This window comes from Phaethon lepturus, unplaced genomic scaffold (genome assembly GCF_000687285.1).
Source record: "Phaethon lepturus isolate BGI_N335 unplaced genomic scaffold, ASM68728v1 scaffold19570, whole genome shotgun sequence".
Classification (NCBI taxonomy): domain Eukaryota; kingdom Metazoa; phylum Chordata; class Aves; order Phaethontiformes; family Phaethontidae; genus Phaethon; species Phaethon lepturus.
Window position 1 is genome coordinate 6,897 of NW_010510048.1, and position 25,546 is coordinate 32,442.

At 37.3% G+C, this 25,546-nt stretch overlaps 1 protein-coding gene across 1 annotated transcript; it reads left to right on the forward strand.

Moving 5' to 3' along the window:
• The first annotated feature begins 4,356 nt into the window (after positions 1 to 4,356).
• On the forward strand, positions 4,357 to 24,572 carry ADNP (activity-dependent neuroprotector homeobox). Its single transcript, XM_010295767.1, is given in 5 exon segments — positions 4,357 to 5,088; positions 16,712 to 16,824; positions 18,410 to 18,502; positions 20,362 to 21,893; positions 21,895 to 24,572. Coding segments are annotated over 5 exon segments (3,666 nt in total). The 5' UTR covers positions 4,357 to 4,760; the 3' UTR covers positions 23,495 to 24,572.
• Positions 24,573 to 25,546: the final 974 nt, after the last annotated feature.

The following is a 25,546-nucleotide window of genomic DNA, read 5'->3' on the forward strand; positions in this document are numbered from 1 at the left end:
TGCTCCTGGTATTTTTGATTTGCTCACTCTTCCCTAAGATACCTTTCTGCTTTCTGACTATCACTCTTAATTCCTTAGCTGTCCTGGAATTGTCAGGTCCCAAAGTCCCAGCCTTTACATTGCTGCAGGGACAGGCCATCATTGTCTTCACGTGAATACAGAATATTATACACCATCATACTATATAGCATCATTTAACCTGCTTACTCGGGAGGCTGTTTTTCTATTGCTGTGGGAACCATAGGTTGATTTTCTTGCATATTTTTCTTGTATTTTAAGAGGTTTCACTCAAATGTTGCACAAACAGCCTTCTTTGCGAATCTTTTTCATGGCTGGCATTTTAGAGCATGCTATTAAATGCAGTTAGCTGGGCAAGTCATTAAAAGTAGACTTTATTTTAAATGCAGTTCGAATAGGGAGTTAAAAAGCACAGTATCAAGAAGTGAACAGTCTCGTTTCATTTTGTCCAGGAGCATACAGCTGCTGTCTGCTCTGATATATGCTACTATGTTGTGCTGCTATAGGTAAACCAAGAATTTCTTCAACTTAAAATACTAGCAGAATAAGGACTAAAATAAAATAATTTTGGATTATATAAAGTCAGAAAAATGCCAGATGCTTGGTGATTCTCATCAGGAACACAATGCAGTGGAATGATAGTCAGTCTTCGGGAGGCCCAGTATGGGTTGAAGTACTTCCCTGTGCTTGGTATTTGTATCTTCAGACTGATAGACTAATTGTCACTGATCGGCTCTCAAGGCTGATCAGTCCTCATCCAGAAGTGTGTTTTCTGCAATGAGGATTCAGTTGGAAGGAAGTGATTCGGACTTGATAGAGATACGGGGGTACAAATTCTACTTTCTAGTTGGAAAATAATCCAGGATGAAACAAAATAGCCCATCATCCTTGCCTATTTGAAGATATGGCTACTGGTCGTGTTCAAGCATATGCAATATTCAGTTTTGTCTCATTGTGAAGTATTTTAAGAGTTTTGCCTTTTTAAATTTCTTAGAACATTTTAGTATCTTCTGTTGAAACCATACTTGCTGAAGAAAAACAATCTGTACTTTAAGCTGTGAATGTTCTGTCTGAGTAATCAACAGAGATGAAAATCTAAATTTTAAACAGTAAAACTCCTTATTACTTGGAAAAGTAATTACAAATGACTGAAGAAATTTTGCTTTTATAAACTTGAGATTTGGTTGTTCTAGACTTCATGATACTAATGTTATGTCTTGTGTTTCCAGTCTGTTCATGACTGAATGTCTGTCCATGGGTGATGTGAGTTGAAGAGGTATCAGTCTTCCAACAGAAGTATAATCATTTACATGCCGTTAACCAAAACAGTTTACTTCACATCTTCCTACTAGCAGCATTGTAACTGAATATTTTAATGTGGCTACTTCCCAAATGAATGTATGTCCCTAGGGCTGTGGCTGACAGCCATGTCACCTGTTTGAGCTCCTGTAGTCTTGTAATTTAAGGTGGGACTGTGTTTGTATGGGAACCTTCTAGGAAAAATTACCTTTACAAGGAAGTGCTGCTGATATTTTACTAAGTGTGCCTCATGGATACAGGGTGCACCTATGCTGCCAGTACTAACAGCTCCGATAAGGTGTAAACTGAGGTCCTAACCACTTCAGTCAAAAGGTGGTATGAAGTTTGAATAGGAGCATTCATTTCTGCATTCGGCTGGATTTCTGAATTGGGTAACTTAATTGAAATCTGAGCACCAAAATATTCCTCAGGTAGCATCACCCAGCGGAATCTGTTGTTTAAGCCACAAACCTGCTAAAACTTCCTGCAGAACTGTTAACTTGCTGGAGTGCACTCTACAGTAGCTCCGTGTCAGTAAAGGTACCGTAAATGTGGTTTATAAATAGCTTTGGATCCTTTGCAATGAAACGTACATTATAAATGTAAGATTGCCCGTATTACATTTCTTATCTCTTGTCTTTAACACTTTGTTTTGTACAGCAGGATATGATCCTTCTTCTATGTCCGGGCTTTGGCCTCACACAGTAGGTGTAATATAATCGCTGAGGTGGGCGTTCTGGAAGGAGAATTATTTTTGGAGGCTTTTGCATGAAACTTGTCCAATGAGTCTGAGACGCCCAAGCACCATTAATTTTGGAGGTAAATGCCTCATAATATGTACTGAATAGATTGGGAAGAGTTAAGATTTTCCATTTGGCAAAGTATGGGCAAAAAATAGTTGAAAGGATAGTTCTGATTGTTTACTTCTGACATTTGGACATTTTGAACTTAAAGGAACACCAACTTGAACTCTAGAAAAATTGGGGGTGTGCAGGGCATTGAGCTCAATCAGTTTGGCAGCTTCAGTGCATACTAATTAGTTTCCTCGTTTAAATTCCACTGCCCCCCCCCCCCCCTTTTTTTTTAAATTCCGCTGCCCCCCCCCCCCTTTGGTTTATTAAAACCAACAGAGGCAAAAGTGAAAGATGTTTTGACTGCAAGAGAAATGACCAGACTGCCTGAAGGACTCTCTTGTGCTGAAACAAACCTGTGACTTGGGATATGGAAGTTCAAAGATACATAATTAAAGTTGGATGTCCCTTTAAGTTATTCCTTGGGATCTGACATTTCTTATTTGAATCTCAATTGAAATGTTTAATTTGGGAAATTCAAATGAAATGTTTCTTAAAGATATTTTCTATCATTTGTCTATAAATTGGTCTGTCAAAGTGGGCTGGGATGTGTATGGGGGGTGGGGAGGAATACTGCAGTAAACAAGAATGAAAAGATAAAGCCAAAGGGGGAAAAAATCCCCAACAACAAAACAAAACAAAAAAAACCCCAAAACAAATGAAAGAAAATATAACAATTAGTCCCAAAAGTGCTTTTTAAAAAATGGCAATTTTTAAATATCAGTACTTGCTTTGGGCCAGGGGGTGGAGTGGGTCGGGGGTGAGAATCATTTGCATGAAATATTATTTACTCCACATTTTATTCATGCTATTGTTATTGGAATAAAATGAGGTTACTGATAAAATTATAAGTATAATTTATGTTTTAAAAGTTAGTAAGTTTGCTCTAGTAAACAACAGTAATGCAGAACTGCCACACAGCTGATAGAGAAATGAAAACTATTTTAAAGATTTACAGTGTCTGGGTTGCACTGATGATGTTGATCCTGGATTCTCATTGCTTTCTGTTTTTAGTGATACCTGTTATTGAAAAATATTTAATACTTAAATACAGGCTGTCTAGTGGAGAGCTATCCTACACTTTTTAACAAAGTAATTTTTAGCATAATCTGGATTTTATGCACTAACTTGTCACCAAACTGCATGCATTTTTTTGATTATGCTGTTTCACTCTGCTGCAGCCCTTCCCTTTTAGTATTATTCTGGATATTAAGAAATTTGGGGTTGAATTATTGGAATGAAAACCATGGGATCATGATACATACCTAACAAAGGCAATGGACTAGAGTAGTGGGTTTAAGTGTGTGTGTGTGGGGGGGTATATTACGTAAAGAAAAGGAACAGCTTTTAGAATAAGGGTTTGAAACATTGCTTTTTCTGTAGGAGAAAGATGGAGTATTGCATGCTGGGAACAAGTGCTTTCCATAAGGTAGCTAAATTTTAAAAGTACATTTGTTTCATTTTGTTTTAGGCTTTGCTTAAGTATTCTAATCTAGTAATTTTGTCCTTTCTGCAGTTTTCATTTTGATTAGACCTCTGCAAAACTCTCCTAAACAAAAATTCAAAACCAAACAGAAAACCCCAAACCTGGGCCACAACTGCAGTTTGACATTTCTGAATGTTGTTCAATGTGTACAGAAGAGAATTTAAAGGATATTAGTAAGAGTATAAATTTTTTCCGTGGTCTGCTTTGTTTTCTGTCACTTCAAAATTGCTGATTTTAACACAAGTAAATTTAAGATATGAATGTGTTGGATGACTACAGAGAAATGACCAAAAGTAAAACAATTTGCTAAAAGGTAGTCTTCATCGACACCTCTTTAAAACAAACAAACAAACAAAAAAAAACCAAACAAAAAGCAGAACAACAAAACCAAAAAGCCCTGTTTGTCAGGAACGCTGTTGGCAGAAATTGGAAATAGACACATTCTTTTTTCCTTTGTTCTAGTGAATAGCAAGACATAACATACTTGGAGGAAGTCTGAGTAGATGAGTCAGGACTTATTAACTGCAGTTAAATGTTTTGGCCAGGTTTCCCGAGGAAACAAAGCTTATACAATTTTTCAGATTGTGGCTTGTCTCCTAATCCTCTGCTCCATCCTCCCAGACAAGGAAAAAGTTGGCCGTTTTTAACCAAATTTGGTAGAGATGGAGGTCTGAAAAGATTAATAAGCACCTTAAGTTTCATTAAATGTAGATCTCCAGTAAGAGAAGCAGCTAAGGTTTGAACATTCACAGCTCTCCTATCGGCCTGTTCCTTCAACTGGATGCAGCAATGCCCAGTGGCTGCTGAAAACTCTGTGGGAGGAGTTGTAAGGGGGGGGGAAAGAAATCGTACTGCTTAGGCCCGGGATTGTAGGGGGTTGGTTGGCTTCTCAACATTGGATGTGCCCCAACTGCAGAGGTGCCAGTTAGGTGTTGTGCCTGGAGCTGAACACAGCAACTTGCCTGTCATTATGTAATGTGGAGCTAGCAGAGGGTTATGAAAGAAAGAGAAGCAGCAGTAAATTATCTTGGCTTAGTATTTGAAGTATTCAGCTCCAAATGAGAGTTGTTGGTGCCTGACTGAGTGCATGTATAGTATATTATTCCATGGATACGATATTATTACAGGTACAGCAGCAGCTCATGATGCCCCGTAAAGCTTTTCTTTCCCAGAAAGAAAAGCAGGCTCGTGCCAGGGAAAGGGATATGTTAAAAAAGAGGAGGAGGCGACAAGACTATCTCAAAAGAAGCGTGGAGCCGCAGAAAAATGCAGAAACAATAAAATGGCACAGGGATGATGAGAAGAGGAGAGAAAATGAGCAAGTTAAGGACAAAGATATCAAGAAGCGGTGGAGACAGGATGAGAGAGAACGACGAAAGAATGTGGACGCTATGAATTGGCGCAGGGAAGATGAGAAGAGGGAAAATGAGCGAGGTAAGGACCAAGAAGGCCAAGAACCAGCAAAGAAAGGATGAGGAGGAGAGGGGGAAAGAGCGACGAAAGGACAGACCTTTTCCAGCAGCAGAGGGATAAGGGGGAGAGGGGAAAAGAGAGAGTAAGAACAGTACCAATTTTATAAGCATGTTCAGAAATAACAGACAATATTAGTATCTTTTAATTTAAAATGTATAGGAAATCTGCTTTAATGAATTCCAGTTCTTACAGAGCTAATTATTTTCATAAGACAAGGTTGATCTGAGTATAGATGTATACAAACTCAAAAAGTCACAATGGGATAGAAGAGGCTGGGTTTACACATTGCTTATGAAATTGTCTGATTTGCACACATGCTCACACTTAATACTTTCTTCAACAGTACAGGTGATAATACTGTGTTTCAGATCACCAAAAAGTTCAGGTTTTTCTCAATCTTCATAATATGTGTAAATGACCGCATTAGGAAAGGAAGGGTCAACCAAACGTGCTCGTAAGAGGAGGTAAAACTGATATTTTATTCTTTTTAATAGTGTGCCCAAGAGATGGTTCTAATTGCATCTCTAGTTTTATTCCGAGGTAAATTATTTAACAGAAGTTGTGTGGAAGTGTAAATCTCACAGAATGCTTTTAAGAAGCAGTCAGTTCAAGAGATGCACGTTTTTGTCATTAAATCTAAGGTGTTGGCATCAAATCAGTTGGAATCACAGATTTATTTGATAAATTCAGCTTGGCATCGACTCTGAAAAACTGACAAATAGTAGATGTTTACATTACAGTAGGAAGACCCCCTTTTAAAGTTGCATTTTTATTAAATTTTATATAGGACTTTTTTACCTGGAGTTACACGGTTTTTTTTCCTGCAGTAGCCCTAAAATGTTAGTTGCAGGCTTAATGAACCAGCGATGGATTTATCCTGGATGAGAGTCTAGTCCTTTGGAAGTCCTTCTAGTTCAATTTAGAAATTTGAGCCCTTAGTGTGAAAGGGGTGGTGCCTTTGCACACATGATGGTAGTTTGCTCCCAGTTTTACAGCTGGGGATGTTGCAGCCTTTAGTGGAAGATTGAGTTGGTTTGCCTGTGGGGTGTTCACAGTACACATTGCGGGGAAGGGGCTGTCACACTTAAGCTTTGGTGAAATAGTGCCTCTTCTAAAGAGTAGTAAGGAACTAGCTATCTGGAAGTGAGAAACTGATTCAATTGTCTGCATCTTTTGGGTTTTCTGTATTTGACATATGTTTGGTTTAGGATTAAATAGCTATACTACTTTTTTTTTTTTAATCCCATAAAAGTGTTTTGGCACCCCTCTTTTGACTGATCAGTTATGGTGAGGCAGCCTGGAAGTACATAACCACAGTAACAAAGAGAATAGTTGTGTAATTAATAAGACTACCAACTCCTATGTGGCTGTGTACTGAATGTGCCTGAATAATTTTATTACTCAACGAAACCAAGATGATCAACATACTGAATATGCATCAAGCTTTTCTTTTTAGTGCTGATCCTTTCAGTTGACCCAAAAAATAAACTTACAGTGTTTAACGGGTAGGGTTGAGGGGTAAATGTGGCTTCTTATGAGTAACTTTATATATTTCGTTGTGAGGGGAAAATGCTCTCAAAATGAGTTACCAGTTTTCCACCTCTATGTTCCTGTGAGGTTTTCATTGTAGGCCTGGGAATCATCAGCTGGTAAAATAAATGGTACATGATGAAAATTGATAAACGCATGTAAAAAAAAAATTTCTTAAAGGAGCCTTGTTTTTATAACTTTTTTCTCTCTTAATTTCTAAATTTCACTCAATACTCACTAGGAAAGTTTAATTTTGTAATTTTCCTTTCCTTGACTGACTGCTGCTTCTAACTGTTCTCAGCTCTGTGAACTAAAATAAACTTGGAACTATGATCATAAAATTTCCAGAGGAAATAAATGGAATAGCCAGATAGTAACTTTCCAATTATTCTTCTAGTATCATCAGCAATGTTGACATCATACTTTTCTTGTATGTAAAAAAAAAACCCCAAAAACCAAACCAAAAAAAAACCCGCCACCAAACACCAAAACCAAACCACTAACCAACCAAAAAAACCCACAAAAAAATCCCACCTTACTGTAAAAGTAAAAAAAAATCATGTATTCCACTGGCTTGGTTCCGCCAGTGGACAGGTACTTCAGAAGAATCAGTGGCCATTGTAAGGAGCGTTAGGATACCTAGCCTACTCATACAGGTTTGAGATGCCTGAATAAGAATAAAATGCACTAGGGACTAGGGGTGTTTTGTTTATAGATTTTGGGGATTCCATAACTGTTTTTTACTTGCCATTTCACAGTGATCTTCACAAACCTTGTTGAGTGAAGACATCTTCCTCAATGAAGTGTTTAGGGTTGCCTGCACTTCTGTGCTTGCTGATCATGGAAGGCTTTCCTAATGGTACAACCTGACAGTGTGGTAGTAAGGAAATGGTGGAATTTTCAGTTAAGCATAAAGAGAAGAAAACCTAGACTGGTGCTGCCTTGGTTCCTTTACACAGAAAGATTTTCTCCCCGATGATTTCTTTAGGTTTTTAAACTATTTCTGGATGAAAACCACCATTTTACTAACAAGACCGTGACATTAGAAATATATTTGCTGCTTGTTAGAACTGTAACAAAGCTCAAACATGAAGCACATTGAATAATGTTGTCCAAAAAAGAAAATAACATGAGGCAGATGTGGTATATTTGCTGAAGATTTTAGTTGTGAGAAAAAGGTTGTCTTGTTCCAAACCTGATGCATCTTTCCCAGAATCAGAATAGCATTGTTGCCTTGTGCGTGCATTGAAGCTGTATACTAGAAGATCCTCTATTTTGTTGTTCTAGATAAAGTTGGCAGAGCTGAAATGGTCTAACATCTGTTACCTGATGGTGTCAGAGGTGCAAGGCAGCTCTTCTGAGGAGGTCCAAAATGCAAAAGACCCACTGGAGAATTACGATTTTAGTTACACTAAATAGGAACAGCTTTTGGGGTCTAAAGACAGGTGGAAGCTTTCTCTCTTTTATCACCTCTGATAATTTGACAGATAGGGGGTTTTTGCTGTTTTTTCCTCTTGTGTTTCTTATCCTCTCTCTCCTGGGTGCTTACCTTCCTGCAGGGTCATAGTTCTCAAGTTGTGAATACAGTGTGTTGTGTGTATGAGATCAGTACTTCCCTCATAAGAGAGGACTATTTGCACTGAGAATAGGTAGCATAAGAAAATGTTAGCTGTTGCAATATAGAATTCTAAAACAGGCATGCAGTATTATATTTTACATTAATTACTTTTGCAAATAATTGCATAGTAATCTTTTTTTAACTCATCTTTTGACTCTGTTTTCTAGGTGGTTCCAGTCCCTTGGTAACTGATGTGTTAAAGGGCTGAACTGCATGGCCATGTTAACTTGAAGTGCTTGAAGCTGGCACAGTGAGGATAGTTTATTAAATGCTAAAAGTGGTTTAAAAATCAACTTAGAGTGGATTACTTAGAGTAACATAACAGGAGGATGTGTCAAACTTGACATTCTGGATGTTTTTAGAACAGTGACTGCAATTGTTTCCATCTGGAATTTTAAGTGCTAGTAAGAGTAGCACATTGGTGAAGAGGTAATTTGGACCTGAAAGTCACTGCTAGTCTATCTGAATGCTAAAATCTGTTTAAAAAAAAAAAAGTGATATATTGAGGAATTTGGGATTTGTTGAAACTTTTCTGTGACTCTGAGGTGGCTAGTTTTTGGGCTAGACCTTGTTTCCTTTTTGCTTTTTTGTCATGCCATAAAAATTAGAAATCTTGATTTCCCAAGTCTTAGCATATTTGCACTGTTAAGTTGTTAAAATGAAGCAGAAATTTTCTCTAGTAATGGTTTGTCCCCCCTGTTCACTTGAATTATGTTTTTTCCTGATTATTGTTCACACTAGTGCTCCTGAGAGCATTTCAAGGTGTTACACAATTTTTTACCCTACTAGTATTTTCTTCTACCAACTATGGCTGACTGGGTTAGAAAATTGAGTAGAGAGAAAAAGCCCTTTTCTGTGAAGCAATACTAACCTTGAAGTGAGGTCACTTTTTTGTTATAGCAGTGAACCTGAGTTCTTTGAAGACACTGAAGAAGCCTTTGATTGTAAACAGAAGAGGCACGATGTTGTTGCCTCTTTTGGCCTGTAGTATTAGTTGCTTCCTAAAACTTGGACATAATTATTAATTTAATTCAATCAGCCTATATTATGTCCTGACCCGCTCCCATTTCAGGATGTGATTCTATTGAGTGAACTGAAGTGCTGGTTCCTGTAGACTTCTCAAACTTCAGAAGTCTTTGTAGTCATTTTATGCCCTAATTTTGAGGTTATAAGATGCACATATCAGGACTGCACTTGAGATTAAATTCTTTCTTCTTGGGACTCTTACAGCCTGTTAAAAGCCAAAGACAGTGCTTCAGTTCTCCCAAGCACAATACCATGTACACACTTGGAGTTCTGTGACATCTCTAACTGTTGTCCCTCTGCTTACCTTGCAAATACTCCTCGCTTCTTCCACAAAACCTTCCCTCCCGCGCCCCCCTGCAGGTTTTTGGATGAAGATCAGAGTGTGCTTCATTCACACCTTTTTGTGAACGCATCTGCACTAGCTAGGAAACTGGTCTTAGCTTTTTGTTCATGCTTTGCATAGTGGCTGTTACCCATAGCAGTGAAATAGTACTGCATGAAGTTTGTCTAAAATAGGTCCTTGCATCTCCAAGATGTGACTGTGAAACAAAAACTGAGGTGCAGTGTTTCTAATTTAGTACTCTTTTATAGCTTGTCTTTTCTGCTTCCACTTGGCTACTGAATTATTCTAGGAGTCAGTACCTGACTGTGGACTGGACCTTTGTATAAAGCTAAGTACTGCATAAATACAGAGCAAAAGAAGGTTCCAAATATTTCTTACACAGTCTGCTTATTTTACCATTATTTTGTGACTGGTAGAGTCAGACATTTTGTGTACAAGCACACTAAAGACAAGTGAGATTTTATTAAATCAGTGTAATTTTTCAGAATTTCTTATAACTAGATTAGTAATCGCTTTTCTTAGGCACCTGAAGATACTACCTGGATATATCTAGTAAGGACAATTGTTGGTCTTGTTTTTAAGTAATCATTTATTCTCTCTACCCAGCTCTTTAGTGCAGATTGATGCGAAACTTAACTTACGAACAAGGGCTTCCCAGTTGTATTTCTAGGTGGGACCCAACACTAGAAGTAGGAAACAGAAGGGCAGGCACAAACTTAATTCTTACTATGTTTGTTGAATCATGCACTTGAAAATAACTGCTTGACTTAGAGGCAGATCTCATTATTTGTGTTACTTAACGAGGATAAGAAATGCTCAGGTTTCTCTGTAGAACTATTTTTGCTGAACATATATGTGATCATCTTGACTATTTTTCTGTGAATGTGTGGAGATGCACATTCCCTTACAAAGAAAAGTTCTATAATGTATTAAATATCTGGGTCTTGTGCAGGAAAGAATAAGATAAGAGTAGAACCATACAGGAAAACAATTAAAATCAGTTATGCCTTGGCTGCTATAAAACAGAATACATGGAAATACAGGATGACCTGCTAATTAGAATCCTGGGCTGGAATTGTCATTGCTTGAGTGGTACAATGTCAGGATAAATGAATTCCTCCTTTATATAACAAATACATGCTGCTCAGCTTCTTTTGAAAGCTACTCCGAAATCGCAGAGAGAAGTTGTGTATTGAGCCTATAGTATTAGGTAAGCGGCACTTTAACCATCAGGGATTGGTAACCAATAGATCTGCAAAGCTTGAGCTGCTTGTGCCTAGTGAAAAGGCTTGTGCCTTTGATTTGTCTTCACTGAAGTGCAGAGTATGGCACTTCATTTTTGGCATTTCAGTAGAAAATACTTCAGGAGAAATAGCATTAAACTAAACTATTTTAGAGAAGGATCAGTTGATCTGTGACCCTTTATTATGGGCATGCTTTGCTGTGGGGGATGCTGGATGCAGTGGTAGCTTCAATGCCAGATCGGAGCACTAGTAGGTTTTGCAGTGCTGGATGCTGCATTCCTTAGTATTGTGTTCTGTTAAAATTATTACTTGGACCTAAGCTTCAGAGCAGTAGGAAGAAGCCCTGACAGTGCAGAAGAGATGTTCCAGGGGTCCTATCTTAAACATCAACTTTTGGTCAGATAAAGGATACCTCATTTCAAGAATAGCATTAATGTCTAAATGATGATTTGAGACACTTCTTAATCCCAGCTGTTTTAATGTCCACATTCAAGGATATGCCAGCAGTTTGTTGTGTATATTGCAATTACAATTTGAGTTACTTGCTGTAAATGGAAATGAATGCCGATGCTAAAAGCTCTTTTTGTGGTCACAAAGCATAATAATATCAGACTGTATCTGGCTCTCCACTAATTACGATTAAATGGTCAAGAAACTTCCTAAATAAAATGAAGTGTATTTGCTTAAGGATGAGTTTTTTGTTAAGATTAGGTGAGTTGGATTCGGCTGTCAAGCAGAATTTGCAAAGTAAGGTTGATCTTCAGTTTTCAGCTGTGAAGATCTAATTATATCCTCTATTATGATGTGTTGTGATAGGAAGATTTGTCTTTAAGACTTGACTGTGAGGCAGGCAGAAGGGCAGAGGCAAGATTGTGCGGGTAGAATAGAGACCTTGTTTTCAGGCAGCCCTAAATAATTGGCTTTCTTTATCACTTGGGTTTATATGTATGTCATGGTATATTTGGCATGTCCAGGTATATTAGAGCAATTAAGAGAAAGTATTTGATTCTTTTGGTGAAGAAGTTGTTAATGGTGGTTTGTACTAAAATAAGCTGTTTGTTAATAAGCATTATTTTGAGACTTCTGTCTGACTTTCAAGTTTACAAGTGATTATTGCCTAAAGATAAACTCTGTACTGACTCTCACTTTGTAAGGAAAAAAAAAAATTGTTTCTTTACCACAAAATTGAGTATATTCTTCAAGTGGGGACTTTGGTTTTAAAGAAAACAGCACAGCTTGCTAGAAACTTCAAAATGTAATGTTTTCAGGCACTGGTGTTTCTACAGTTATTAAGAACTTGGGCTATTCTAGAATAAAATTATTAGGACATTATCTCCCTGGATTTGAAGTTCACTTGAAAATATTCATTCAAATCCTGAACATACTTGACTATGCTGCTTCATATAATTTTTAATGAAAAACTTGAGCTTACAGGTAGCTATGAAGAAGCTACTGAAAGCATTACTGCACCAATGCATTACAGCGAGAGCCATACTTACTCAGTTGCCCTTAGAAAACAGGAATTAGTGGAGCCATGATTAATTTCTTGGCTACATTAATATTTTTTACTATTGCTCTATGAACTGCAGCAGCAAGACCTTTTAATAAATGGATGTTCTTGAGATTAAATTAAAAAAAAAAAAAGATACTGTGCTTTGAAAGCAAACTTGTGTTACTTCATTGTAGCTTAGTATTCAGAGCCACTGAGCCTTCCCAGTTCTGGTTAGGGAAGAGAGGGAATAGAATATTAAGGAAGAATATTTTCTTTCCAATTTGTGATCTGTGTTTAAGGATGTAAGTCCACTGTGTGCACTGTGGTATTTTTTGTTTTCCTATTAATGCAGTTCTAGTATCACAAAAGTCAGATCTGTTTTAAGTCATGAAAAAAGTGACAGTGGGCTCAGCATTGAAAGCTATTTTGTAGTGACTGGTCTAGGAGAAGAAACTGCAGGTTGGAGTAGTTTCTTCCATCTGGAAATGTTAAGCTTCACTTACTGTTTCAACTGCAGATCAAAAATAGAAAAAATGCTACTATTTGGAAATTGCAAATAGGACACAACCTTATTAAGCCATTTGCATTAATCAGTAGGATAGTTAGCAGTTTAAATTCTTAGGCAACAGCTTTTTTTCCCATTAGTCTTCACCATATTTTAAACTGATTTGTTACTAATACTTCACAAAACTGGCACTGCTGATCCTCAGCCCTGTTGTCAAATATTTTCAATTACTATTCATGTCTTTGAAGTGGACCTGGCTCAACTTTAAGCTATATTAGATGTTGTTTTTACAATTGAAGCAAAATTGCAATCTTCAACTAATATTTTTAGTCAAGGAGATGTCAGTTCTATTTGTTGAAGTAACTAAACTAATTGTAATATTGCCCTGAAATATGTAAATATACTCTTTGTGGTCTTAATTTTTTTAATACAACAATTTCTCAATACAATTCCTATTTGCAAGGTGAATATCCGTTACTATTTTCAAAAGCTCTTCCACCATTTATGTGCTTATACTTTGTCATAAATGGTATTATTTTTATTTTACTTCATCCAAAAGCATGTTAAGTAATAGTACAAATAACAGGATACAGCATCAGCCCAGAGGTGGCTTACACAGTAAAACTAAGTGTTTTTAAGTTACTAAGTGCCCACAGTATGGGCAAGGACAGGTAGGAAAGCAGGGTGGAACTTGGCACATTCTTAGTTACTTAATCGAAGCCTAAGATGCAGTACAGAGTTATAAAAATCTAATGTGTGTTGAAAGTGTTTTTCTTAAACTTCTGTTCAATGTGTGCCTTTAGAAAGAGCTCTTAATACAAGAAAGAGGAAAGGAACATGGATAAATTCAGAATTTTATCCAAAAATCTGATAAAGGAACCATAAGCTTAAATGCAGATTTCAATAATTGATTTGCCTGAGTCAGTTGTCAAAGTAACAAGAAGTTGGACACTCAAATTCAAACCTTATTTTCTAGTCCTTTTTGAGGATTAAAAATAATTCACTGGGTAGGAGTGAGTAACATTCTGAAAGGATGACCTGAATCACTCTAATTATTTGGACAATCATATTTGCTCTTGCATAGAAAGGGAGAATGTCTTAGGCCTGGATATTGTTTATAATTGCAGATGAAATATTTGATTTTATAAAAGTACAGATGAGAATGGATACATCATAAAAAAAGAAGCAGTTCACGATTTCCCGCACAGTCATTAGAGGCTTTAGAGGGAATAACTGGTAAGACAGAGTAGTTTACTGCCATGATCTGTTTAATCCTTGCCTTCTCTGAGATGGCCAAGAATGCCTGTAGAAGTGTTCTTGATAGCTTGAGTAGGGTTCATATCATGAGACTTTAAAGTGAATCTACCAATCAGGTATTTCACTAGAATGCATAGTTCTAAAGTGGCTTGAATTTCCCTAAAATGAGAAGTGCCAGATAAGATACAGAACATAACCATTTTTCATATGAACTTAATTCTAAATTTTCTCCAATTCTAATCCTTTTCACTGAGACTAGAGTTATGTATGTGAAGAAATCAAGATGTTTGCAATTATACTAAATTCTCTTAACGAGTGTTACTTGGATTAAATTAATACACAATATTGAAATACTTTTTCTTCTGGCCTATGTTGTTTGAAAAGTACTGTCATTAGTCACTTTGCATGATGTGTCTAAGTAACTTCATTATTGCAAATACTGTGAGTAATTTGGAATCCCTGAGATTTATAGACAAGGTCTAAACTTTTTTTTCCCCTCTTTGTTTTCATATATGGGTGTTAAAATGACACTATATTTGCTTCTGGTAATGTGTGACAGTGGCCAGCCTGATACAAGTACCAAAATCCTTAATGATCAGAGTTGCTTTGGTACTTCTGAAAATTTTGCTGTAGATCTTTTTATAAACTCAGGCTTGTTTCCACTTAGTTTCTAATTTATAGTTGTGATATGAATCCTAAATGTCATGATAGCTTTCTGCTCTTACCCAGAAGCTATTTCTGAATTTATTGAATTTGAAGAGACTAGAGCCTAGCAACACGTGCTAGCAGCACTACTTGTAGATTGTGAGACTGATTGAAGTGGTTTGTATTAGCACTGTTACATGCTGAACTTTTCAGGTTTGTTTATTTCTGAAAGGAAACAGTGGTGTTGGTGGGAATCATGGAATACTAAGTTGTTAGTGACTGTCTTAAAGCATTACCTAGTAAAGGTTGGTAGGAGTAGGAAAATAAAAAGGCTAGTGTGTAAACAGACAAGTAATACTTCAAGGATTATGCATAATAGTGCATATAGCAGGGTTGGTTTTGATCAGAGACACTCAGTTGTTGTAGTTACAACCCATATCCTTTGTACTTGGAGAAAATTTCTTAGTAAGCTCTTTGTAGACCAGCAGTTGCCCTTGATCTCATGATAAAAGGGGAGATTTTTGTCTAACTCAAATATTTAATGGCTGTGAACTTCTGTTAACTCTGGATTTTAGGGCTTCTGTTTGAAAGCATTAAAAAATATTTTCAAGCTTCTAACAAAAAAGTAGTCCATTTTTAATCGATGTAGGTAGTCTTTGGCCTTACAGTAGATTAAGTTGGTGATACAAATCAAACCTTCTATTGTTCGAAGAAAGCAACATTTCTGAATTGGCTCACGAAAATATTAATGATCAAAAATGCAGCTTTTATCTTCTGTGGTGATATTCTTAATGCAACAGGCATTGGATTGTTAAAGCCTAGGGAACAAGATAACAACTCTGACACTTCCTTGCTATTTAAGAAGCTTCTTCCCCTTGTTCTTTGAGAAAAGCCTACCTTTTTATTGCTGGCTCCACCCCCTCTCACTTCCAAAATAACTGTACGTTGTCAGGGACCTTCACATTTCTGCCATTTTGCACCTTAAAGTGCAGATGACTTGTTGGTGATGGCTCTGTAGCTGTGCAAGCACTTACCATAATGATGGCAGCATGCAGACTGAGAATTCCTGATTACACAAAATAAGACTAGTTATTAGTGTTAGGAAGAAATCTTAGTGGTAATGGTTGAATCTGGGAATCCACATACCTTAAAATTTTAGATTTTCTCTTAGCTGGATAGCCCCAGTCATTAGCAGGCAGTTTAATTGGAATTAGCTATCTCTGTGTGGGGAACTGAAAGGGAGGGTTGTCTTGTAGGCTGAAAATATCCAGCTACACTTAGAGGTGTTAAGCCATCTTGTGTACTTTTTCCAGTGATTCTATCTCTGAAGGGCTCTCACCAAGCCTCCAGATCCCGTCTTAATAAAGGAAGAATATATGCCAAACAGCTTGTCAGCCATTTAAAGCTATAAATACAGTAAATGGAGGAAACAGTATTAATTTCTTACCCTACCTACAGTTGAATGCAAGAAACCTCTTTCTCACTGAAGAGATACTATTAAATCTATTACAAGACTGACACAAACCTTGAAGCTCAGCTTACCAGTTTTCAATTTTCAAATCAGGATACCTATGCACAAAAGATAAATTGAGTTGTTAAGTACTTCAGCACAGGAGGTAAACTTCATGTAAATATAGACACTTAAAAAAAAAATGTTGTTTCTAGATGCAGTTGATTACTCCTGCAGTAGTTGTTACATCAGTTTGTTGGTTTAAGTGCTCTCTTAAGTTTGTCAATATCTAGCTTTCTGGCCAGCCTCATTTAAGAACAAATCAGACAGAAAATGTGGTAGTTTCTTAGTTAATGGTACAGCTCTGCTACTGAGTTATATGGGTAAAATGAGACAGAAAATTACTAACTGTTGAACACTATCAGACAAAACACATTTGACTTAAACCTTTTCTCTTACTTTCTTTTTCAATAGAAACTATGTTCCAACTTCCTGTCAACAACCTTGGCAGTTTAAGAAAGGCCCGGAAAACTGTGAAAAAAATACTTAGTGACATTGGTTTGGAATACTGTAAAGAACATATAGAAGTAAGTATGATGCCTCCCAAGTGTTGTAGCTAGGGGTAAAATGCTCCAATTTTAATGGGACTGTGAGGTCTTTGGTGTATGGCTTCCTTTTTTTTAAGACCCATTTCACAAAATGTTAAATTTTTACTGTGAATTTTGAAGGAATCCCTTGTATTCTGTTCCCACACCATACTCATTTGTTCTCACCAGCTTCTGAGAATGATTCTGGGATTCCATTTGAGCCTTCTTGTTCAGGCGTTGCTACCCCCTGCGTTGCTTTTTAAGTTCTACACAAAGTATGACTTAATTAGTAACTTGAGCTAAAAAATGTACCCGTAAATACTTTTTATTGGAGACAAGATACACTTCAGTCTATATGTGACTGACCTGATACATATTGAAGGTAGGTTGTCTTTTGCTTATGTTGGAATCTTAAAAATAGCATTTGCTAACTGAACATCTAGGAATGAAGCAAGAACTAGGTGCGGTATAGGATGTTCTTGGGGGACAGAAGATGGTTCTGAGGTTTTCATCAAGTGTTTGTCAGTGCTCACAGTAGGTCATCAAGTTACAAAATCACTTCTGTACCTGTTACCCTTCCCTTCTAGGAAGTATTTGTGCTACTCTTCTGGACAGACTTCATCACTGTCATCTCAAAAGTACAGCTTTCTTTCCTGAACACTAACTTCTGTACTGTCAGTTCACACACTTTAACTCTTTAAGAGTACTCAGCAAATTATGACCTGTTTGCTTTGGCTTTTCTGTTAGTGTCTCTTTAAAAAAGACCATTTAAGTGAAATGCACAAGAGAAAGAAACTCCAGTCATTCCTATGGAGCAAGTACAATTTTTAAGGGCAAAATTCTGAATCAGGAGAACATTACTTTCAGTATTCATTTCAGTAGAAATACTGTTTTTGAGTCCTTATGTGCTGCTGACTTACATGCCAAAGATGAAATGCCAAAGTACTTAAGGAAAAAAAAAAATTTAATAGGAACTGGGCTTCTTGGACATCATACATGTAGTCAAACTTGTAAAACTTTTATCTGACTTCCTGTGTGAAATTAAAACTAATAAAACCAAAACCAAATCAAACATCCACCCCACAAAAAAAAAAACAAAACCAAAAAAAGAAAACAAAAAAACCACACACACAAAAAACCCAAAAACAAACCCAAACAAACAAACCCCCAAAAAACCCCAAAACAAAAACCACCAAACAAAAAAACCCACAGACAAACAAAAAAAAAAAATCAAGAGTTCTGGTAAAGCATCTATATGACCTTAAATGTTTAGCAGTAGCCCAGGAATACATTTTTCCATGAATGCTTTTGAAAATGGGGCAGGTACATAATTACAGTCTTGGGTTAATTAGAAAGATGAGTATTGAAAATAGGTCTTGAGGTGTTTTGTGATATGGAGACTATTTAAAACTTCACCTCCGAAGAGGTGCATCTGAAATACCCACATTTCCTTGAATTAATAATATCTACTGTTTGCCAGCAGCACTTGAGAGGACAGCATGGATGCTTACAAGAGTTGCTTAAGGGAGCAGTTGGTCTTTGGTTTTGATTCTCTGTACTCTCTTCCCGTCTTCCCCTTCTCCAGGATTTTAAGCAGTTTGAACCTAATGATTTTTATTTGAAAAACACTACATGGGAGGATGTAGGATTGTGGGACCCATCGCTTACAAAAAATCAGGTTGGTAATAGTTTATGTTGACACATCTGATTCTGAAGATGGTTCTTATTAAAGGGCATTTCACAGATATGCCAAGAGCTTTTCCTGCAGCTTTACCCATTGATCTTCATTTGTCATCCTGGTCTTTGTTGTAGCAGTATGGATAGCCAAGTGCTGCAGAACTGATTGGCCAAGAAATCTTACTCAGCCTTTGACAACTGCATATTAAAAGCCCATCTGTTTTCAAGCTTAGCAGAATTTCACCATCCTTCTAGTCAAAAGATCAACAATTTTGTACAGTTTGTGATAAATTTTTTACCTTCCCTTAAGTGTTTCATTATATGTTTTCATCATTTCAGAAAAACTTTAAATGAACATACTTAACTCTCACTATTGTTGTAGCTCTGTTAGCTGTCTGCCCCATCTGAGGATTCTCATAATCTGACTGTGTCTGAGGTTTGGTTTAGTCATGCATTGTTCTAGACAGCACAGTGAAGTGATGCTGGAAGTCTCACTTTTTAGATGTTTCTAAGCCAGTAATAGAGGAGATTTTAATTGAGCTAGAAGTGGAGGTTGGAAATAATACTGTAATAGTGATATTATTTGATTCTGATTAAACACATTTAAAGCAAGTCGTGTGCACTGCAGTAGCCTCTACCGATGGTACAATATAATACCAGCACTGACAGAACAGTGAGAAGGTGAGAAATATCTCTACAAACTAAACCCTCTTTTGGCATCTGAAAGATCAGTTACTGCTCTTACAGGAAATGGGAATCTGTATTATGATGGATTCTTAGTTTAGTGTTAATCTAAAAAGGTTCCTTTATTACTGTGTTCCATAAAATACACTGTTGTCCTTTTTTTCTAGTTAATTCCAGAATAAAAATTGTAATGTAAAAGGAGGCAGCTTTTGTTTAGTTTGTTTTGTTGTAACTTGGCTCCAGCCTAACAGATGTCTGAGGCTTCAGAAGGTGGACAGAAGCATATATTCCTACTTACTTATGCAGAGGGAGAGTGCAACTCTCCATCTACTTCAGATGATCTATGTGTAGCTTGATGCACAAGACTTGTTTTGACAATCATGATGAATGCTTGTAACTATTTGAATTTCATGTCTTACCTCATCTGAAATGCCAGGTTGCTTGTGGCTATCTCTAAGGCCAATGTAACTTTAGTTTCTGTTACAACAGTTGACAAGAACTTCATTGGTAACATGTTAAATATAACAAAGATAAAGGGTGCAGGGAGGCACCTTTTTTTTTTCCTGATTGAAGATCGTTTTAAAAATCAGGTTTGTACTTTGATCAGAAGGAAAGGCTTGGTGGCTTTAAGGTCTTGTGCGGCCTTAGTATATGTCTTGGTAAGCTTAAATCAATTTGTTCACCAAAACTAAGTTTTGAAGAATGCCTTTTATATTGAGGTTTGTAATGGATTAAGATACTGAAATAGCTAAAGTTATATATTGTTGGCAGATTTTGATGTTCTACTCAAACAATCATGAATGCCATTTGCCCCCCAGAAATGAGCTTACAGTGAACTTATTCATGCAGCTCAGCTGCAGGGAATGAGGCTTTTTCTTTGACTGGTGGAGAAAGATGCTTGTGATTTATCCTTGCACACTGAGTTTATGGTTAAATTCTTGAGGGACCTCTAAATTGGCACTTGCCACATCATATGCATGTTCGGAGGATAAACTTTTCAGGGCTTGATCTGCAGGCCAAAAATTGGAGAGAAGAAATTAATCTAAAGGTTTGAAGCTGTTGCAGTGGGTCTTGAGACTATTATTTAGAAACGTTACTGTTTGAGAAGATCATGGATGTTGTTGTTCTAAAAACTGCTTCTCAATATTTAGTTCCTGCTTTGTTCTTTGTTTTAAGGACTATCGGACAAAGCCCTTTTGCTGCAGTGCATGTCCGTTTTCCTCGAAGTTCTTTTCAGCGTACAAAAGCCACTTCCGGAATGTTCATAGTGAAGACTTTGAAAATAGGATTCTCCTTAATTGTCCTTACTGTACTTTCAATGCGGACAAAAAGACTTTGGAAACGCACATTAAAATATTTCATGCTCCAAATGCCAATACACCAAGTGGAGGCATCAGCACTTTTAAAGATAAAAACAAACATGATAGCCTTAAACCTAAGCAGGCTGACAGTGTAGAACAAGCTGTTTATTACTGTAAGAAGTGCACTTACCGAGATCCTCTCTATGAAATAGTTAGAAAGCACATTTACAGGGAACACTTTCAGCATGTTGCTGCTCCTTACATAGCGAAGGGAGGTGAAAAGTCACTCAATGGTGCAGTTCCGTTAAGTTCCAGTACCCGAGAGGAGGGTAGTATTCACTGCAAACGATGCCTTTTTATGCCGAAATCGTATGAAGCTTTAGTACAGCATGTTATCGAAGACCACGAACGTATAGGATATCAGGTAACAGCAATGATAGGTCACACCAATGTAGTGGTTCCAAGATCTAAACCTTTGATGCTAATAGCTCCAAAACCACAGGATAAAAAGCCTATGGGACTCCCTCAGAGGATGGGTCCCCTTTCCCCTGGAAGTGTTCGATCCCTTTCGTCACAACAGATGATGAACAGACTCACAATACCAAAGCCTACGTTAAATTCCACAGGAGTGAATATGATGTCAAATGTTCACCTACAACAAAACAATTACGGGGTCAAATCAGTACCGCCAAGTTATGTTGGTCAGCCAGGGGGAAGGCTAAACTTAAGTGGTAATGCACCAGTTTCTATTCCACAGCAATCGCAAACAATGAAACAGTTTTCAACAAGTGGCAATGGAAGGCCTTATACTCTTGGAGGGGAACAGAGATCACAGGCCTCAGCAAGATACTCTCTTCAGTCTGCCAATTCATCTTCTCTTTCATCAGCTCAGTTGAAACAGACGTCGTTATCTCAGTCACAGGCAGCTTCAAGAGTATTAGGTCAGTCTGGCTCAAAATCTCCTGTAGCTGCTACAGGTCCTTCTGCTGTCAATACATCATCCACTCAGAAGTGGAAAATCTGTACAATCTGTAATGAGCTCTTTCCTGAAAACGTGTATAGTGTCCACTTTGAAAAGGAGCACAAGGCTGAAAAGGTGCCTGCGGTAGCTAACTATATCATGAAAATACACAATTTCACTAGCAAATGTCTATACTGTAATCGCTATTTACCCACTGATACATTGCTTAATCATATGTTAATACATGGTCTGTCTTGTCCGTATTGCCGTTCAACCTTCAATGATGTTGAAAAGATGGCCGCTCATATGCGGATGGTTCACGTTGATGAAGAAATGGGACCTAAAACTGACTCCACGCTAACCTTTGATTTGACATTGCAGCAGGGTAGTCACACGAATATACATCTTCTTGTAACCACCTACAACCTGAGAGATGCTCCTGCTGACTTACCATGCTCAGAATACTCCCCCAGTTCCTCCGAAACCACAGCCGAAAATCCAGGAGAAGTCTGATGTACCTGTAAAAAGTTCTCCACAAGCAGCAGTTCCTTACAAAAAAGATGTGGGGAAAACTCTCTGTCCTCTGTGCTTCTCAATCCTAAAAGGACCCATCTCTGATGCACTTGCACATCATCTACGGGAGAGGCATCAAGTAATTCAGACAGTTCATCCAGTTGAGAAAAAGCTGACCTACAAATGCATTCATTGCCTTGGTGTATATACTAGTAACATGACTGCCTCAACTATAACGCTGCACCTTGTTCACTGCAGAGGTGTTGGGAAGACTCAGAATGGCCAGGACAAAGGTACTTCGTCATCTCGGCTAAGTCAGTCTCCAGCTGTAGCACCTGTAAAACGTACTTATGAACACATGGAATTCTCACTAATGAAGAAAAGGAAAATGGATGATGATGACTCTCCCTCTGCCTTTGAGGAGAAGCCTGAAGAACCTGTAGTTCTAGCATTGGACCCCAAGGGTCATGAAGATGATTCCTATGAAGCCAGGAAAACATTTCTTACTAAATATTTTAACAAGCAACCATATCCCACTAGGAGAGAGATTGAAAAGCTGGCTGCCAGTTTGTGGCTATGGAAATCTGATATTGCGTCTCATTTTAGTAACAAAAGGAAGAAATGTGTTAGAGATTGTGAAAAATACAAACCTGGTGTGCTGCTTGGTTTCAATATGAAAGAGTTAAACAAGGTCAAACATGAAATGGATTTTGATGCTGAATGGCTGTTTGAAAACCACGATGAAAAGAATTCCAGAGTCAATGTTAGTAAGACTGTTGATAAAAAAATAAACTTAGAAAAAGACAATGAAAGTTCCTCAGACAGCTATGAAAATATAGAGGAGGAATACAATGAAAGCGGTAGTCCGTTTGTTCAGCGTATTTCTGACGTTGGTGGGAAAACCTCTTCTGACAGCATAGCGGAGAACCCAGAGGACAGCATATCCAAGGAAATCATTGAAGAAAATACATTACAGTCTCCAGAGAAGTCTGATCAAAAACAAGAGGAGAGCTCTAAATATGAAGAGATTATTTCTGCTGAAGAACCCACAAAACTGGTAGGTGATGTTTCAGATAGCGAAGGTGATCAGGATGATCAAGATGATGCTGTTGAATGGAAAGATGGAGCTTCACAGTCTGACAGTGGGCCTGGTTCTCAGCAGGTGTCTGATTTTGAAGATAATACGTCGGAAGTAAAACCAGAAGTATGGACAGATGAATCCTCCCAAAGTGAAGATGCTGGTAGCAGTAAACCGACTGTTGAGACAAAAGGGGGTGGATCGGAAAGTGATGAAGAACAGTCAAAGTGGAAGAATCGTTCCTATGGAAAAGTAGAAGAGTTTTGGTCTAAGGACCAGTCGCAATGGAAAAATGCATCAGAGATTGAGGAGAGCTTGTCAAATCAGCAGATGGAATGGCAGAATAGCACAATTGACAGTGAGGATGGAGATCAGTTTGACAGTGTGACTGACGGAGTGGCAGAACCGATGCATAGCAGCTTAACTGGTGTGGAGCTGAGTAGCCAGCAAGCATAAGCTGCTTGATTCACAAGTGTCAGTAAGACGATCAAATCTACAACTGTCCAAACACTTGCATTTCAGTATGACTGCTAAGCTTAAATTCTAACTGGTACTGCCTTTCGAGTGCTAGGTCATGGCATGTGGTGGTTGTGGCCACTATTATTCCAGTGGTTATTTAAGGATGCTGTTGGCTAATCTTGCTTGAGAAAACCTGCTGGGATGAGCACAGTAACTTAATGTGAAAACGGATAAGCTGGTGGCTCCAGAATGCACACAGAGAAAAGCAGAGGTTTATTTTATCTGCATTTTCAACATTTATTTCACTCTTGTACATGTTCAGTTGTATGTCTTTTTAAACATTACCCTTTTTCACATGGTAGTGTAGGGCCAACCATACAAGCTACCAGTTCAACGTGTATAGTAGACTATGGGGAAATTGATTTTTTTCATGTATCATTCTGAATAGTTGAAATGTATATTTGTACAGTCTTTTAGACCTATTCAAGTGAAGCTTATGAAATTGTTCTTGTGTACCCATCATAGATTCGTTTCTCTTTTTTAGTGTTGCCCTGCTGTGTAATAAATGCTGTATCTAGTTTACCTAGCAAAAGCTTGAAACTGCTATAGTATGAATTTTGACAAACTTAGTTTTTGCACATAACCTTGTACAATCTCAAAACAGAGGCCAGCAACATAAAAAAATATATCTGGACTCTATTGTATTATAGAATTTTCTTGTTCTGAATATCCTTGACATTACAACGGATGACAAACGTATTTCAGAGCCATTTTCTGAAATCTTTTAAGCTAAAAAAGAAAAATCACATGCAAGAAACAAGTTTGCAGCTACTAATTTTGACACCTTTTAGATCTGTATAAAAGTGTATTGTGTTGAAGCAGCACACTGAAATGAAAGTGCTGTGTTTTGAATATTTAGTTTTATCTTTAGTTAACACCATCAAGGTGTTGTATTCATTTATACCATCTAATATATGACACACTGTTGTAGTATGTATAATTTTGTGATCTTTATTTCCCTTTGTATTCTTCATTTAAGCATCTAAATAAATTGCTGTATTGTGCTTAATGTAAATATTTGCTTTATTACATACAAGTTCTACATTCCTGTTTGGAAAAACCCAAAAGGAATGAATGTAGCAAGGTGGGATTTACCAAAGTGCTCCACAGCTCTCTGTGTATAGTACTTTCTTACTGAATAGACTGATCTGTTCAAGGATATTGAAAAATCCTACAAAACAAACTTTGGCTGAATTTGTCTTTACTACTTAGCATTCTAGAGCACTAATTTATAAATAGGATTGTAGTGATTTGCTTGTTCTGCATCCTGGAGAAATAAGGTCTATGAATTACTTGCATTTTTCATCCCTTTGTACTTAAATGAATGAAGATCACTTTCACATATTAAAAAGTTATCTAGAACCATGTTTCTGAAGCACTACATATTGAGGGTAAATGATAGCAAAGCTATCTGAGTACTTACCGTTTAAACATGTAGGAGTGTGCCTTGCAAGCTACAGACTTGTTTTGGCTTTGAAGAAAAAGTGATTTGAATACTAAAACAAAAATAAAAATCAGTTTGTTAAAATTTGTGATTGGTTTGGTCAAACCAGTCCTGCATTTTGGCAAGTGTGCAGTACAGCAGACAACTGCATAACCAAAACCTCAGCGAGCTTGTAATTTACTGAAGGGAATCTAACTGTGATGAGAAGAAAACTACTCTTAATTAGAGCAATGAGTTTGCTTTAGGCATGTGCCTAATAAATATCAGGGTACCTACTTTTTGATATAAGAACCAAATTAACCTGTGAAATTAATATTAATGTAAAGGAGGAAATAGTTCTGTGTTCTTCAACATTTTAAACAGCAAAACCATTTCACAGAGAGCTTGAGAAAACGTTGAGCTATCTCTGTAGTCTTGGGTAGATATAAACTGTACTTTCCACTAGTATCGTGAACAAGCCACTGCAGAAACCAAAAATGAGAATATGTGTATGCTCTCATGTTCTGCAACAAACTTGTGCTGCTGATGCTCTTTGGGATGAGCAC